This window comes from Polyodon spathula, chromosome 34 (assembly GCF_017654505.1).
Source record: "Polyodon spathula isolate WHYD16114869_AA chromosome 34, ASM1765450v1, whole genome shotgun sequence".
In the NCBI taxonomy this organism is placed as follows: domain Eukaryota; kingdom Metazoa; phylum Chordata; class Actinopteri; order Acipenseriformes; family Polyodontidae; genus Polyodon; species Polyodon spathula.
In genome coordinates this window covers 2,342,877-2,358,190 of record NC_054567.1, presented here as the reverse complement: position 1 = coordinate 2,358,190, position 15,314 = coordinate 2,342,877, and the positions used below count along the sequence as shown (strand labels likewise).

Below are 15,314 nucleotides of genomic sequence, written 5' to 3'. Positions count from 1 at the left end.
ATGGTTGTGCTGTACTAAAGTAGCGAGGTTACAATATGACAAATGCTCTTGCATTCAAACACCACAGAATAGTCCCTGTCATGCTAAGACTTGGTTACTATAGCAACTGACGCTCTAAACACCTGCTTCCCTGCAATTTTCTCCAGCCCCTGACTTTTATACACAAGGGCTTGCTCTGTGTGAAGACAAGCTGTGTGTTTATCGTTAGGAAATTCAGAAGGTATTGCAGGAGGAAGAGAACTGTCATGTTTCATCACTCCTTTCCATAGCACTTTCTTAACGAGCCTGATTAACCTTCTGTTAATTGCTTTTACTCCCTCGAAACGAGCGCAGTCAATTCCCAGAGAGCTCCTGATGTTCTGGGTTAAAAGGGGAAGCTAATCTCACATTCAAGCAGAAAGTGCAAAAAACACAACATATCATCCAAAGAAGGTCATCCTGTCATCAGGGTGTGCAGTGTTGTGAAAGTAAGACACTTAGCAGTGGAGCCTCATGTATATTATCAGAAAATGCATATTTTCCATTGTATTTAAAGACTTTTGTGAAGTTACCCTTTTTTTGCGTATTAAATAATAGTGTGTTCTCAAAGAACTGGTTACCTGTCTGACATTCTTTTCCAAGTTGTTTGCTGATTGCACCTCTAAATGTGCTTATATGTTTGTCCTCCAAAAGTGGTTGTGTGATGTCCTCTGATTTCCTGGTTGCTCTCATGTGAGGTTTTTTTTTTAAAACTTAGTTCCCATGAAATATGGTTTAATACCCCAGCATTTTGGACAATCATAATGAGAAATGCAGTGTTGGAGGTGAAATTTACTAAATGAAAAGCTTTTAGAGACATTGGTTCTACCATCCTGGCTTACAGCTTCGCTTTACACAGAACAGCATTGCTGTGTGCCTGAGATTGCAGTCTGAAGCTTTTGAAGTATGAAAGCACAGCTAGAGACTGAATGGGAGCCTCTTTATTAAGAGTTTGTGATGCAGGCAGTCATACCACTTACAGTGCTCTGGGATTATTGATCAAGGGTTTACTACTTTGACCAGATTTTATAAAACTTAAAGGGATGCTTTATATTATGTATTCTGTAGATTCTCTGTTGTTTTTTTTCCCCTGGTTAGATGATTATTTGCCTTGCTTACTAACTCCACAGCAAAACAAAAAGAAAAAAAAACAGAAGTCTAGACAATTAAGGGGAACTTAATGTACGGCCTGCTTCAGTGTAATATTGCCTGGTTTGAAAGGTGTGTCCATTTTAACTCCATACAGCACTGCAGGACATAAGCATGTCAGTGCCTCTTTCAGGAGTGTATAATAACTGTACAGGGTGCCATGTTCCAGTTACAGGTTAGTTTCTCTTGTGTCAGCTTTGTGTTTTTTAAAAAGAAAGCTAAATGTCACACGGAAAGAGATTCAAAGCCATTTAGGTGAGCTGTGGGCGGATTCATCATTGCAGCGAAGTGCCAGCATACTGTGCAGCCAGTCAAGGTGTTGAGTTTGAGTCAAGACCTTACAAGGTCCCTGGCTGCTTTCCTGTGCCTCTCCAATAAAGAACGGAATTCAGAGCCTTTGAAAGCTCCAAGGCCTCAGGTGGCAAAGGTTGGAGCATAATGCAGACTCATGGGTCTGGGATTGAACTGTGCAAGGAAATAGAATGAAGGAAAACACATGGCTGCAGGGCTTGGAATCACAGTAGAGAGCCAGGAGCCGTGTTTGAGAAGAGCAAGCAGAAGCTAGCATGAGCTTTTTTGAGAGAAGTAAACAGGAAAATCAGCATGAGATTTAAATCTTACAGAAATTTGTCAATGGGTCATTATTATCCAGCATGCACTAAAATAACTATTTATTAACAGTGTGACCTGAATTGACTTAGTTTCAGGACACTTAGCTAATAGATTACACCAAATGGCATCCGTGCATCAAGACAATTGTTGACCTGGAGTTTTCATAACAATTACAGGAAGGATTTGGGAGACATCCTCCATCTACTGCATACATTTTAAATATTATACAAACACAGACAGATACACATCTGTTTTATTGCATTTTAAATTAAACATAGCAGTAAGCAATCCAGTAAATAACATGCAAATACATGTTTAGATAAGCTTTCATATATCTGCTTAGGTAATTAAGGGCAGTGAATAAGTGAAGGGCCCTTCAATGATGAAGTACAGCGGCGCTATTCACAAAACTCAAATGAATTAAGTCAGGCTTGCGGTTCATGAATTCGCTTTATATATTGAGACGTTCTGGCAGGATGGGCCGTGTGGTGTGTGACAAGACCAGGAAGCAGCACACAGAACTCTGAAATGAGGGCCTGAAAACTGCCGCAGCACTATGTTTATTAAATAAAAACAAAACACTTTTCAAGCATAAGAAAACACTGTCTAAAACACAAAACAAATGGTTCACAAAACCAAATACAAAGAGTCTAGTCTGTCTCTGTGAGTCTGTCTCTGTGAGTCTGTCTCTGTGAGTCTCTCTCCTTCTCTAACCACTCCCTTAATGAGCCCAGAGTGGGCATTTTATACTGTGGCTGGAGCCTTAACTAGCCTTCAATCAAGCAATTATCTCATTAAGGCTCCAGCCACATTCTTCACAAGTTTTTTTACGGATGGGGAATTAACCCAATTCTTGTCACAATACACAATCCAAAATAATAATGCATAGATGCTTATTGTCATTTTTTAAAGGACTGTTTAACCTAAAACACTCTTCAATAATACAATGGAATTCTTAATGTTTTATGAATAGAGCTCAGTATACTTTAAATTTACCATCAACAGACAGCTGGTTCACTGTGGAAGGGATGGAGTGGGGGTGCCAGTCTGACTGCTTCACTGGGGGTGGTGGGGGGAGGGGCATTTTTTAAGCACCACTCAGATATTGGACCATATTTGAATTTGCTGGGCCTGATTTTGAGGAAACAGGGTAAAATGGAAATCTTATGGCAGTCACATGTGTCATAAAAGCAACTGGAATTTGAATTTATTATCTGAATGGATTAAAAGGGAATTGGAATTGGTAGTTGATTTTAAAAAGGAATTGGAAATGGAATTTGAATTGATTTTAAAAAGTAATTGGAAACGGAATTTGAATTGAAAAAAGGAATTGGAATTGATTTTAAAATTGATTTTTGGAAAGGAATTGGAAATGGAATTTGAATTGATTTTAAAAAGTAATTGGAAACGGAATTTGAATTGAAAAAAGGAATTGGAATTGATTTTAAAAAGGGAATTGGAATTGGAATTGATTTTATAAAGAAATTGGAATTGGAAATGGGAATTGATTTTAAAAAGGAATTGGAAATGGCTTAGTCTACTGCATATCCTCTACAGAATGAGTCCAATCACTCATTTAAACACATCTGGAGGTACATTAATATAACATTTTTGGCATGGCATGCTGGAATGTAAGTTAGGTCAAACACTAGTTGGTCAAATGCACCAGATTGTATTTTCTTCTTGTGTGGAGTTTGACACACACACAATTCCAAACACAGTTAACGATTAGATGCATATTCAAAACCTTAAATTACTTCCAGTCATTATGATATACAGTGGCTTGCAAAAGTATTGACCAATGCCAAGGGGAGTTAGTACTTTCGCAAGCCACTGTATAATAAATATTTTAATTCATTGTTTTATTTCCATATCAGCCCTAAAGTTAAGAAAAACATTTTCCACATCACAGTTTGCATGGATGTATTATTTATTGTTTATTTTAAATATAAGAACTACAGTCAACTCTCTCTGTAATACACATTTCAAGAGACCAGCAAAAAAACTGTGTAATCAGGAGTGTAGCCATGTGCATCCTGTCTGTTTTTATTGAAGTTACAGTAACACTGAAATCAATTTTCAATTACAGTACAATTAAAAACAATTTAAAATTAATGTGCATTTGATTGAACTTGTAAAAAAGTATACATTGCAAATGTATGGGTATTTTTAAACTACAAAAGCAAGGCGTCCTCAACATCAGGGTATTGATCAAATCAGAAACGCTGACCACTGTCACTAGCGCAGAAGCAGTTTCCTCCCACTTACTCCAAGTGTTTTCATCAAAATCAGGGGCAAACGCTTTGTGCTCTAGCATTAGCCCCGCATCAAAACTGCACCTCTATGATATTGATTTCAAAGCTTTGAGATATTGTCTGTCTTTGTGTCACTGACTCGAGTCTAGCCATCAGATGGAAAGGAAACAAAGCAAACAGGACAAGATTCTGAATATATATTTAGCGTTATGTTTCAAACTATGAAGGACACAGTACGAGTGTCACAGGGTAAACAGCAGACTGTTGCTGATAACTTCTATTTTCAAATATCCTACTACAGCCAAGCAGTTTATATTTAAGACACAGAGCTTTCTCAACCAAGTATATTTTAGTTTTTGGACTTGTATGTTTGACACTTATAATTATTTTTTAAATATATTGTAATTTCGTAATGCACCAAATATATCATTTTTATGCATAACGGCTGTATGTGCTCCCAATTTATCCAGTATATTCTTAAGAAGATTTAGCATGTCATTAAGAAAAAATCCCTTCCTTTGTCTTCTATTGTACTGTCAAGGTGTTTTGCATTATTGTTAATAATGAAGCATGCAGTGCACAGTGATGTGGAACAGTGATTTGTCTTTGGGGATCTTAGCATATGGAAGTGAGTTTGTGGGAGTTGCTTAAGTTATAATTCTATTTTTCTTAACTTAGCATGAATATCCTTAATGTGAAAATTATACAGCTTTATAGAAAAAAGTTATATATTTACCATTCCCTTATGAAAAAGAAAACTAATGTATATAATATGTCTTATAAATCCCTAATTAAATTGAGTGGAGGGTACAGCCTCTGTCTTAATTATTAACATGACAGTAGTATATTAGTATATATTTTACACAATTCCAATATATTTCTAACACTGATTTCTAGAACACATCTCTACAAGGATAAATATGAAATACTGTTGTTCCTTCACAACAGTCAAGACATTATTTCTGTAAGGAGTAAACAACTTATTAAAGATGCAATTCCTTTTTTTAAATAGTTTATATGTGTAGGTACTCCCCGTCAAACATTATTAATGCATCACACAAGGCATTGAGTCTATTTTTCATTTTTTCATACAGCTGAGCCTTCAAGTATTATGTGTAACCTCTGTTTGCTGCAGATACAAACAGAAGCATGTTTTTAAAGACTCCTGAGGGGTAAACAAGATTTGAATTTGGAAATGGTTAGGGGGCAAAACCAGAAATGATATACAGATGCATTTTTGACCAATTGTACATGCTTCATTTCCACATGCACACATTATGGTGTTTGTAGTTTGAGAGTTTCTGTTTTAGTTTTAATCTTACATATTATATTTTATGAATTAAAGTTAACAGCTTGGCTGTGCCAGATTTTAAAATGTGACAGTGCCATGCTTTAGTGACTGGATGAGGTGGCTGTGCATTTAAGAAGGGCAGCATGGAGATGGGGCTTTAATTTGATCGACGTGTTCAAAAAGATGACTGAGAAAATTGATTTTGCTACAAGGATTTCCAAAAGCTATTGACCTGCACTGAAACTCAAATGGGTGTTTTATTATGTTGCATGGTCATAATCACTACACTATGCATACTGTGGCAGTTCTATATTAATAAAAATCCAGATTCAGTCATCACACACACACACATATAGACGACAGCTATAATGCTCTGGTGTTGTGCATCCCGTGCCTGCTGGTGAGATGAGGTTCAAAGCTTCAGAACCATGAACGCAGAGCAGCCTGGCCCTTTTGCATAGTAGTTAAGACTCACTGGCAGTGAGCGTGGTTGTCGGTTCTCGACCAGCCTCCACCCTGTTACATATACAAATGCTAGAAGAAGATAAAGGCTTGTAACTTTTTTTATATACTAGAAGTTAAATACAAGTCGTTCTTTGTGTATGTTTTTGGTTTGTCATATGATTGTGTTGTTTTTCTCATCATAGGGAAGAAGCTCTGATGTCTACATATTTCGAAACCATTGATGATCTCCTTTCTTCCTTCGGGCCAGTGAGGGACTGTGCCAAGGAAAATGGGGGATGTAGAAAAAACTACAAGTGTGTTTCAGACCGGAAGGTGGACTCTTCAGGATGCATGGTAGGTGCATGTGACTTTTCAAGTGGCTGTCATGGTGCTATATTGAAACCCTTCCTCCTGGCTGCCAGCTGTCCGTTATGAAATAATAGAACCAGCAAGAAAAGACAACTATCCTCCCTAACACAGGATTGATCAGCTTTATAAGGAACTGAGGCAGGCAGACAAATGTTTTGGTGAATACCATCATCTGTTTCAGTTAATATGCCTTCAGCGCAGACAAAGGCATTAACTGAAAACGCATGCTGCCTTTCTCATCCAAACCACTGAGGGGTTGCTGTTACTCATTTAAAATGTATTGCATTGCAACGGAAACAGTTTATTTAACCCATAAAACTGCTCAGTGTGTTGTATTTGACCTTGCTTTGTCATTTGGAAACACCCCATTTTTCACTCATGAATCTTTTAATAAAAACATTTAAATATTATGTAAAAAGGCAGCTTCATTTACATTTTTAGATTTACATTTTATTGGTTACAAGACGTGCCCTGATAACTAATGGCTTTAAATTGATTTCAGGAGCAATTTCACAAGATAAATGGGATCAAGCTTAGATAAATAATCCACAAAATGATGTTTGAGATGTGTTCTTCTGGTCTTAAATTATAAGGCAGTATTGGCCAAACAGGCTGTACAGATACATAACTACATAAACTGCTTTAATCAATAGTATGCTTCACAGGCACTGAATAATGCAAATGTGGGTTCAGGACTACAGCATGCATTTCATTAACATTGTTGAAAATATATTACTATTGCTTTAGTACAGCATTATTTTGGAAATATTTGATATTTATCGGACCTTATCACCAGCCCAGGCATAGTATATATCATGGGAACCGCATGGCCTAACGTGGTTTATACCTTACATACACACACACACACACACACACACACACATATATATATATATATAAAATGTTGTATTTGTATGCTTAATATCCTCAAGGGGCAGAGATATACAGGTATAGGGAGACAGATATCAGGTGTTCATTGATTTCCAGAGAGAAGAGTTGAATGGTATTGAATGGTAATGATGGTAACGGCTAGCAGGGGACATACCTGTGCAGTGGTTTTGTTTGGCATCCTCCTTGTCAACCTTGCTACAGTTTAATGAACTCCACATTGATTAGGAGTTTGCATCACCGCTTACAATATTTACAGTTTAGGAGCTCAAAATAATGCATTGTATTATACCTTCCAGACAAAGAATTTCCTTTGAGTCTGTACACACGACAGGCCAGCAAAATATACTTAGCTGAAGGCTATAGAAACCGTCTAGATGCAAGTGGTGTATCGCTCTGTTTTTTACATAGCCCTCAGTGCTAGCAGTCACATTGTCAAGGTATTCTTGTTGTTATGGGGTTTTTGTTATCGCTCTTCCTGCAGTGATTTAGGGGACAGATCTCAAATCCCAGTGCACCAGAGGGGCCATTTTGATAAGAGCTTTGAAACAGACTTTAAAGTTCTAAGTGTAAAAAGTTGGCAGGATGTTCACAATGAAAAGAACAATTACAGGTACATTATTTAAAAAGCTGTAGCAGCATGTGGGGACGGGTAACATTATATTTAAACATCTGTAGCAGCTGTAGGGACGGGTAACTCTATTTAAACAGCTGTAGCAGCACGTGGGGATGGGTAACACTGAAGTGGGTATACAGAGCTGCACTGCTAGCTTAAAATCAAGGAACCTGTAGCCAAACAGCTTTGAAAAAACTCCATACAGCATATACTGCCAGTTACTGTTCAAGGATAAACTAAACTGGCAGGTATAAGTGGTTTGGACATGTAGTCATGTTCTTTCCCTGAAGGATAGTATGAAGGAATGATAAAGATCCATGCCAGTTGTTGGCAGTATTAAAACTAGACAAAAAAACTATTATTAAAGATAACAAGAACTGGATAGCGGCAGTGGCATTAGGATGTGTGCCAGTGTTTGCATTAACAATGTGGAAGGCATCCTAGCGAATATCCCACTTGTTCTGAATGTATCCGAGCGATTTAGAGTAACATGGAAATAAAGCTTCAGAGGAAAGACTTGAAACTTTAAAGTGTTCTGCTGTAATCCTCTGCAGATACAAAGCTGGCCAGGTCTGTGCTTTGATATCTATCCCACTGAACATTCAGGAGCTTCGAGCGCATTGTTTCCTTCATAGCGCATTCAGGGCAAACACAATGTTTTCAATTTCATTTGTAGTTCCTCGGAAATCAAAGTAGCAAAGCCCTTAAAACACTGACACACTCTGGAAATGATACAGTTTGGCTGGGATGCAGATGGTAAAAACAACGGATTGAAAATGAGAAGAAGGTCAAAATTTCAAAACAGTCATTCAGTGCATTGTGAAGATGTTATTTAAATGGAAATGCGCCTTTCAAGTACAGCATTAGACATAAAGCACAACTCTGTGTGAAGTGCAAAGAATAAAGCAAATAACCAGATACCAAACCCTGTGAGCCTATAGTGTTTTAATCACTGGGGCATTCCTTCATACAGTGTGTCTGAGAGCGTTTGTACTGCACGCATGTGGGGCAGCATGTCTTGAGTTTCAGATGGGAAGGAGCAGCGCATAACATGCTTGCTATTCCTTATGAATACTGAACCGGTCTTCTTGCTTTCTGCACAGTCCAAAGAAGAAAAGCCATTCATATTGGGCTACTACTCACTCAGCCACTGAATACAAATTCATGGCTGGAATATAACCAGGATTTTCAGAATCAGCAGACAGTAATTAAGGGTGAAGGCTCAGAATTTTAACCCAGAACTGCTTGAGCATTTTTTATACAAAGTTTACTTGTCCCTGCTTAACAGTTTAATGTCAAGCATTACAAAGAGATTTACATGGTATAGTTATTCTCTTTAAATCATGTATAGTAAAAACAACAAGTAAGCATGTCTAAATTGTAGTATTTAAGTCGATCCTCACAGTACACGCTACTTTTCTATGTTTACTCTAAACATTTTATGATAAGCATGCTGTAACAATGTAGCAAGGGCTGTGGTTAAAGCATGTGTTTCCCTTCAATAGATAAACATGTTGATGCTGCTTCATTTTATGAGCACTTTTAACATAACAGCAACTGATTGCATGGCTTCCATATACAGGGGTTCCAGTTTTTGTTCAGTGGTTTTCAACACCCCACTATAGAAATTGTTCCAGCTCCACTGCTTCCAAATGCAAAAACTGGGATTGTTTTGTGCTTCCTCAATCATAGCAGCTGCTACCAGGATCTATGTTGAAAGTCAGGGTCACTTGATTTGAAATGCTGTCACTCTTTTTGTGCTGGTGGATAGTTGTAATGACCATTCTGAAGCAGGTGGAAATCTTACAGATGGAAGTTTAAATTATCCACCGCTTTGGAAAATAGACACAGATTCTTAGCTCATTATATATTCTGCCAAAAAGAAAGCGTGATTGATTCCCGCCTGGTTTTCTACAGCTTTAGAAAATACTCAGTCGAATGGAAAAACAGATGTGCAGAAAAAAAAAAAAAAACTGTTTAAATAATGGCGTACAGCACTATCCTCCAGTGGATCTCCTTTGAAAACAACCTTCCTCACTCTACTGTCTTGTATTTTCATTCACATATCCTGGATCATTAACAAACTGGAACACTTCTTCCAATCGTTTCTCAGTCCTGCCCATCTGTAATGGTTTACAGAACAGCCCAAGCCTCCTGCTGCACATCTAAATACAAGCACAGCTGCTGTGCTTCTGTTCTAAGAATAGCAGAGCTTGTAGGGGGACTCTTATTTAAACATACACATGGAAATGTGACATTTAGACAGCAACAGCCTTCAATGACACTGAAGAAGTCTGGATGCTGGGCTGTGAAATTGGTTTGGGAGCAATGTCCCAGATGGGTAATGACCCAGGACATGTGAATACAAATATTCATTTTTTATTGCATTTTAAAAGAGGCTGAAGCATTACAAAGAGAACAGGAGGCCACAGTAGTACATTTTGAGGATGCTGTAAAAACGTAAGTTTTAAAAGAGTCTTCTCTTCAAAATCAGTGCTCTTACTTTTTATGAACCTGAGCAGCCTGACTTGTGATGCAAACTGTTTGGTTATTTTGTTTTACAGACTATACCACGCCATAGTGCAGGGGTTCTCAAACTGGGGTCCATAATGATTGCCCATAGGACCCTAGACATTGTAAAACAACAATGTAATGTACAGAAACATGGTCTTTCATTGTCGCAGTGAGAGACAGGCCTTGTGATACCTCTAGACAATATTATAATAATGCATAATACATTAAAAACAGTGAAATACAGGGTATAGTAAATTAAATACAAAGGTACAAAAACAATGCAAATGCATTAAATACAGGCATATTACATTAAATACAGGGCTAGGATGTGAATTCTAAACATTGTGGATGCTTGTGACATAAGGAATCATATAAATAAGATGGAGTGAAAAACCTGAAATAGCAATTTAGATATTTTGAAAGTAATCCTGAATTTACAGGTAGCCAATGCAGCTGGGCAAGACAGGAGGTAATGTGATCTTGTTTTTTACATCTGGTAAGGATCCTAGCAGCAGTATTTTGAACCAGCTGCAATCGGTTTATGTTGCGTGCCAGGAGACCACCATATTGAGAGTTGCAGTAGTCGAGTCAAGAGGAGCTGGAGCCTGTTGGCAACCCTACTCCCATATCAGGTGACACAGAAATGTCATTAAAGAAATTAATGGGTTATGGCAAAGATGCAACTCTCCTTTCTTGTAAAGGTAAAGTAAACGGTTCTGTATTTTGACTTTTCTATTGTGGGGGGAGGGTGTTAACAGTAAATTGTGTAAGTGACAAACTGAAATCTTACTCAGAGATATATTTCCATTCAGTAATAAAAATAATATGAACTAAAAGGCTCAAAACAGTAGATTGTGCATGTCCCTTGTTAGTAGCTGCCAGTCTGTTTTTCATTCAACAGTTTCCTTCAGTTTTTCTTGACAGTTTTTGTAGATTCGGTATTCAGCCGAATCTTTTGAGATGGATTCCGTATTTGGCCGAATCTCAAAAACTTGTATTCAGTGCATCCCTGGTGGGAATATTGACAGATTGAGAGAGTCCAAGAGAGTCCAGGAGCGTGATAAAGTCGGTCATTAGAGGAGAAGAAGGCAATTGACATAGATGTTGAAATCACCTAGGAGTAGATTTTTGTCAGTTGAAGTGCAGATTAGGAAAATGAATTGCGAGAACTCAGCAATAAAAGCTTATTCTTTGGTGGACGATTGATAACAGCAAGGGTGAGGGACATGGGAGAGGGGAGCTTGATAGCGAGATGCTCAAAGGAAGAGAAGACTGGCATAGAGAGAGTTGAGGTGGCAAGCACAGAGTTAGCAGTAACAGCAGTGCCCCCACCTCTACCAGTAAGGCGTGGCTTGTCAAAGAGCAAGTAGCCATTTGGTGTGGATAGATTTATTGAGTGGTTATCATTTACAGAGTGCCAGGTTTCAGCTAGACAGAGAATATCAAGATTAGTATCAGTTATAAGTTCATTGAGAAGCAGAGATTTGTTTGTCAGAGAATGTCAATTTAGGAAGGAGAATGTACAGTTTGTAGCAGGCAGTACAGGGGAGAGGGAGTTAGTAGTGGTATCTGAAGCAAGTACTTACCAGTGTTCATTCTAGGAGAGGAGAAAGAGTGAGCAAGCTTTTTCCAGGGGATCCAGACATTATGTGTCAGGGTGGGAATGAGGCCTCTGGTAGCTACTGGGAGAGATTTGGAAAAAGTCTTCGCTCCACTTGTCCTCACTCTGACTGCCACAGCTCAGACTGCCCTTGGACATGTGGCCCTTCGACTGGCTGGCGCTTAGAATGTCTGGCGTTCTAAGACACTGTTTGCCAATTTATACCTCCTTGCAGGTCTAGAACTGGTCCAGTTTACACACTATCAAAATTCTCTTCAATCTATAGCTCTGAACACTGTAGAAAATGAATTACTTCAACCAGCTGATGTAGTTATATCGGCAAACAAGCATTAAAATGTACTTAGCAATCGCTATTCTGTTCCTTCCATCTGCAAATAGCAGCACAATCGACGTATTAAGCAGGTCAGTCACTTGAATCAACTCTATATACATAAATCACTTAAACTCTTGCATTGACCGGTAAGGAAACATCATTATGTATGTATTTCAGTGTGAAGGAGCGCATACAGCAAGGATTTAAACAGAATTCAACAAGTTTCCTTTATTGATTCCAATAATAAAAAGTAACACTTTTATAGCTTAATCATTATCATTAGACACAATACTGAGGCCGCTAGTCATTAACAGAAGCTAAGCAATGTTATCAGTTACCAATGTCTGGAAGAAGCATGGGAGAAGGTGCTGGTGTCTGTTCATGGAGGATACTGATGCTTCTCAAATGCATTTCCTAGTGCCTGCTGTTTTAGAAAGTTTTTACACTCCATGCATGCAAATACTTGCTGGATTATCTCTATGTGTCAGTAAAATTTTGACCAGAAAATTCTTGCTTGCACCAGGTCAGGTTGAGGTCAGTTCTGCTCATTGCGTTGCCCCTTTCTCAGGCAATAAAACATTCTAGCAGCACACATTGCCAACATAACAGCATGTTTACAACTTGCACTCTCAGTCACAGTTTAGTAGTTACAATGTTTTCAATAACTCTTTCCTTACAGATTATAGTGAGATTTCTCTTTCTTCTTTGTTATTTGCCTTTTCCACAGTTTTCAGTTCGGAGTCTCGATTCAAAACAGAGTCTCAAACAAAATACTTTGAAAAGCTCTGCCATATAAAAAAATGGCAGTGCTGTGTCCCGTCACTTCATGCTGAGCTGCATCTGAGTGCTGGATCTCTAGCATTGCCTTTCAAAATCTATATCCAAAAGAAATAAAACAGCAACAGAAACAGTTCTTAAAAGAACAAATCATTTAATGGTATAAAACTAGCAAGAAAATGTGCCTTTGCCCGTGCAGCTATTACTAACACAAAAAAACGACCTGTGATTTTGCTGCTGTCAGTAAGAGGCAGAAGGAAAGGTGGATTAAAGTCATGGTTGTCACTCAGTTTGGGTTCAGAGAGCCTGTCAGAGTGTTGTGTTGTACTGTAGTCTAACAGCTGGCGTCTCTTATTTAACTTTCAATTACCAGCCTGTCGGCCTGGCATTTTAATAACCTCTTCTCTCAGGTTTTGGATGTACACATAAAAGGACCTTGAACAAACTCATTTCAAATTGCAAATCAGGTGATAAATAGTTCCTTCCATGGACTGCTAGCACAGTCATATTGGTGAAAAGAAACAGAAACTCAATTTGTTAGAAGGTTATGTTGCTGTTTCTTCTGCCGTTTATCCTGAAAGCTAATTTGCCTCTGCCGTTGTCAAAACCAGTCAAATCTCTGATTACTGGAGGCATAGTGCAGTGCAAGACAAGATAAGACATTGCCAGTCAAACTCACAATGAATTATAAATATATACGCAAAGGCTTCATAGTACATCAAAAGGAAGCAGCGCTCGAGACAATGAAGATAGATTTAGAAAAACTATAACACCATATCCATTTAACCTTCTTGAAAGGAATGTTGAGAAACGGTTTTGTACCTATTGAAATTAGATTGCTCTTTGAACTAACATAATGACAACGTACCGCTATGAGCCATCTGTACAGTGGGAAGTGCTGAGGGGTTATTGTGCCCAAATGATCCGAGAAAGGAAAAATATGTCAATAAACTAATGTATTACTTTAATGAGGAAGAGGTATCATGCAAGTTGGTTGCTATTGACGATAGCAATGAAGCATATATTTCAGGAGATGTGCATTGCTTTAGTTGTTAACAAAGACAAGAGAAGCATTATTCCCAAAGAGTAAGTGGTTTCAAATGTAATTCTTAGTTTTGTCGGGGGGGGGGGGGGGGGGGGGGGGGAGTTCTGTGGTTCTGATTACAGATAATTACAGTATTGTTGGATCGGTCAATGTTAAGTTTCTGTTTCCTGAGTTTGGGAGCAAATCTTTGTAGAAATAGGAGCCAGCACCATCTAGTGATCTCCCTGTTTAGCTGTTTAGCTGGCAGCACAATGCTGTACACCAGACAGTGCTGGCATTCACAGATATAAAGACACTTGTCTGTCCTATGCTATTGCAGGGAAATATAACTAAAGGGGAGGTCCTGAACTCATTGGGCGGGATATTCAAAGGAGATGCATGGACAGTACAAGGGCAGCTGCAGGGTGTGCTGCAAGTGGGATTAACCATTAGAGGCAGCAGCTGGTTGGTTAATAAGCTGAAATTTCAGAGGCCCAAAGGCAAGCTTGGAATTGAGTTGCTGTTTTACTTTCCCCAAGGAAATATAATTCAATTGAATGACCCAAGGATACACAAGAATAAAGTGAGTCTCAATCTAGCAGGTTGTGTTTGAAAGGCCCGGTGTGCTCTGTACATTGATAGTCTTGCCATAGCCCCCTTGGTGGCATTGGAAGGGCAGATTGGGTAATCAGTTGAAGACCCAGTAAATTATGAACTGGTTGATTTTGAACAAATTGCATTTTGCCCTGTAAGCAGGGCAGACAATAGTGTATTCACTATATGGGGATAAATGGGAACACTGTAAAAAAAAAAAGATTAGTTCTTCAATTTTCAATATGTGTGAACTACAATTTCACTTTGCATTCCTTTGAAGTAAACAGCTGTTCATACGGAAAATTGAACTGATTGGATAAATGCAGCGTGCTTACTTACTTTTACCAAATGAATGTGCTGCTAATAACTGGAAATGGACCAAATGTGTCTTATTATGGGTGAATGACTACATTACATAATTCCCATCTGTGATTGCACCTGGACACCAGACACCATTGTCAGAGAACCAATTACTTGCTGAAAGGAATCTAAAAAAAAAAAAAAAGGTATTTCAGATATTTCTGAAGCAATGATATAAGAACATGTTACAGTGTCACAAACAGGCATCAGAGCACTATCAGGGTCTGTAACAGGGATGTATGAGGTACACTATCAGGGTCTAACAGGGAAGTATGAGGGTGCACTATCAGGGTCTAACAGAGAGGTATGAAGGTGCAGTATCATGGTCTGTAACAGGGAGGTATGAGGCTGCACTATCAGGGTCTAACAGAGAGGTGTGGAGGTGCAGTATCATGGTCTGTAACAGGGAGGTATGAAGGTGCACTATCAGGGTCTGTAACAGGGAGGTATGAGGGTGCACTATCAGGGT

General features: G+C 38.5%; 1 protein-coding gene across 2 annotated transcripts in view; it reads left to right on the top strand.

The window, feature by feature from the left end:
- LOC121303624 (astrotactin-2-like) overlaps positions 1-15,314 on the top strand; it is a 728,767-nt gene that overhangs the window by 372,057 nt on the left and 341,396 nt on the right. For both annotated transcript variants that reach the window (XM_041234419.1, XM_041234420.1), the window contains one exon: positions 5,973-6,123. In XM_041234419.1, coding sequence (XP_041090353.1) covers positions 5,973-6,123 — 151 coding nt within the window. The remainder of the gene's footprint in view (positions 1-5,972; positions 6,124-15,314) is intronic.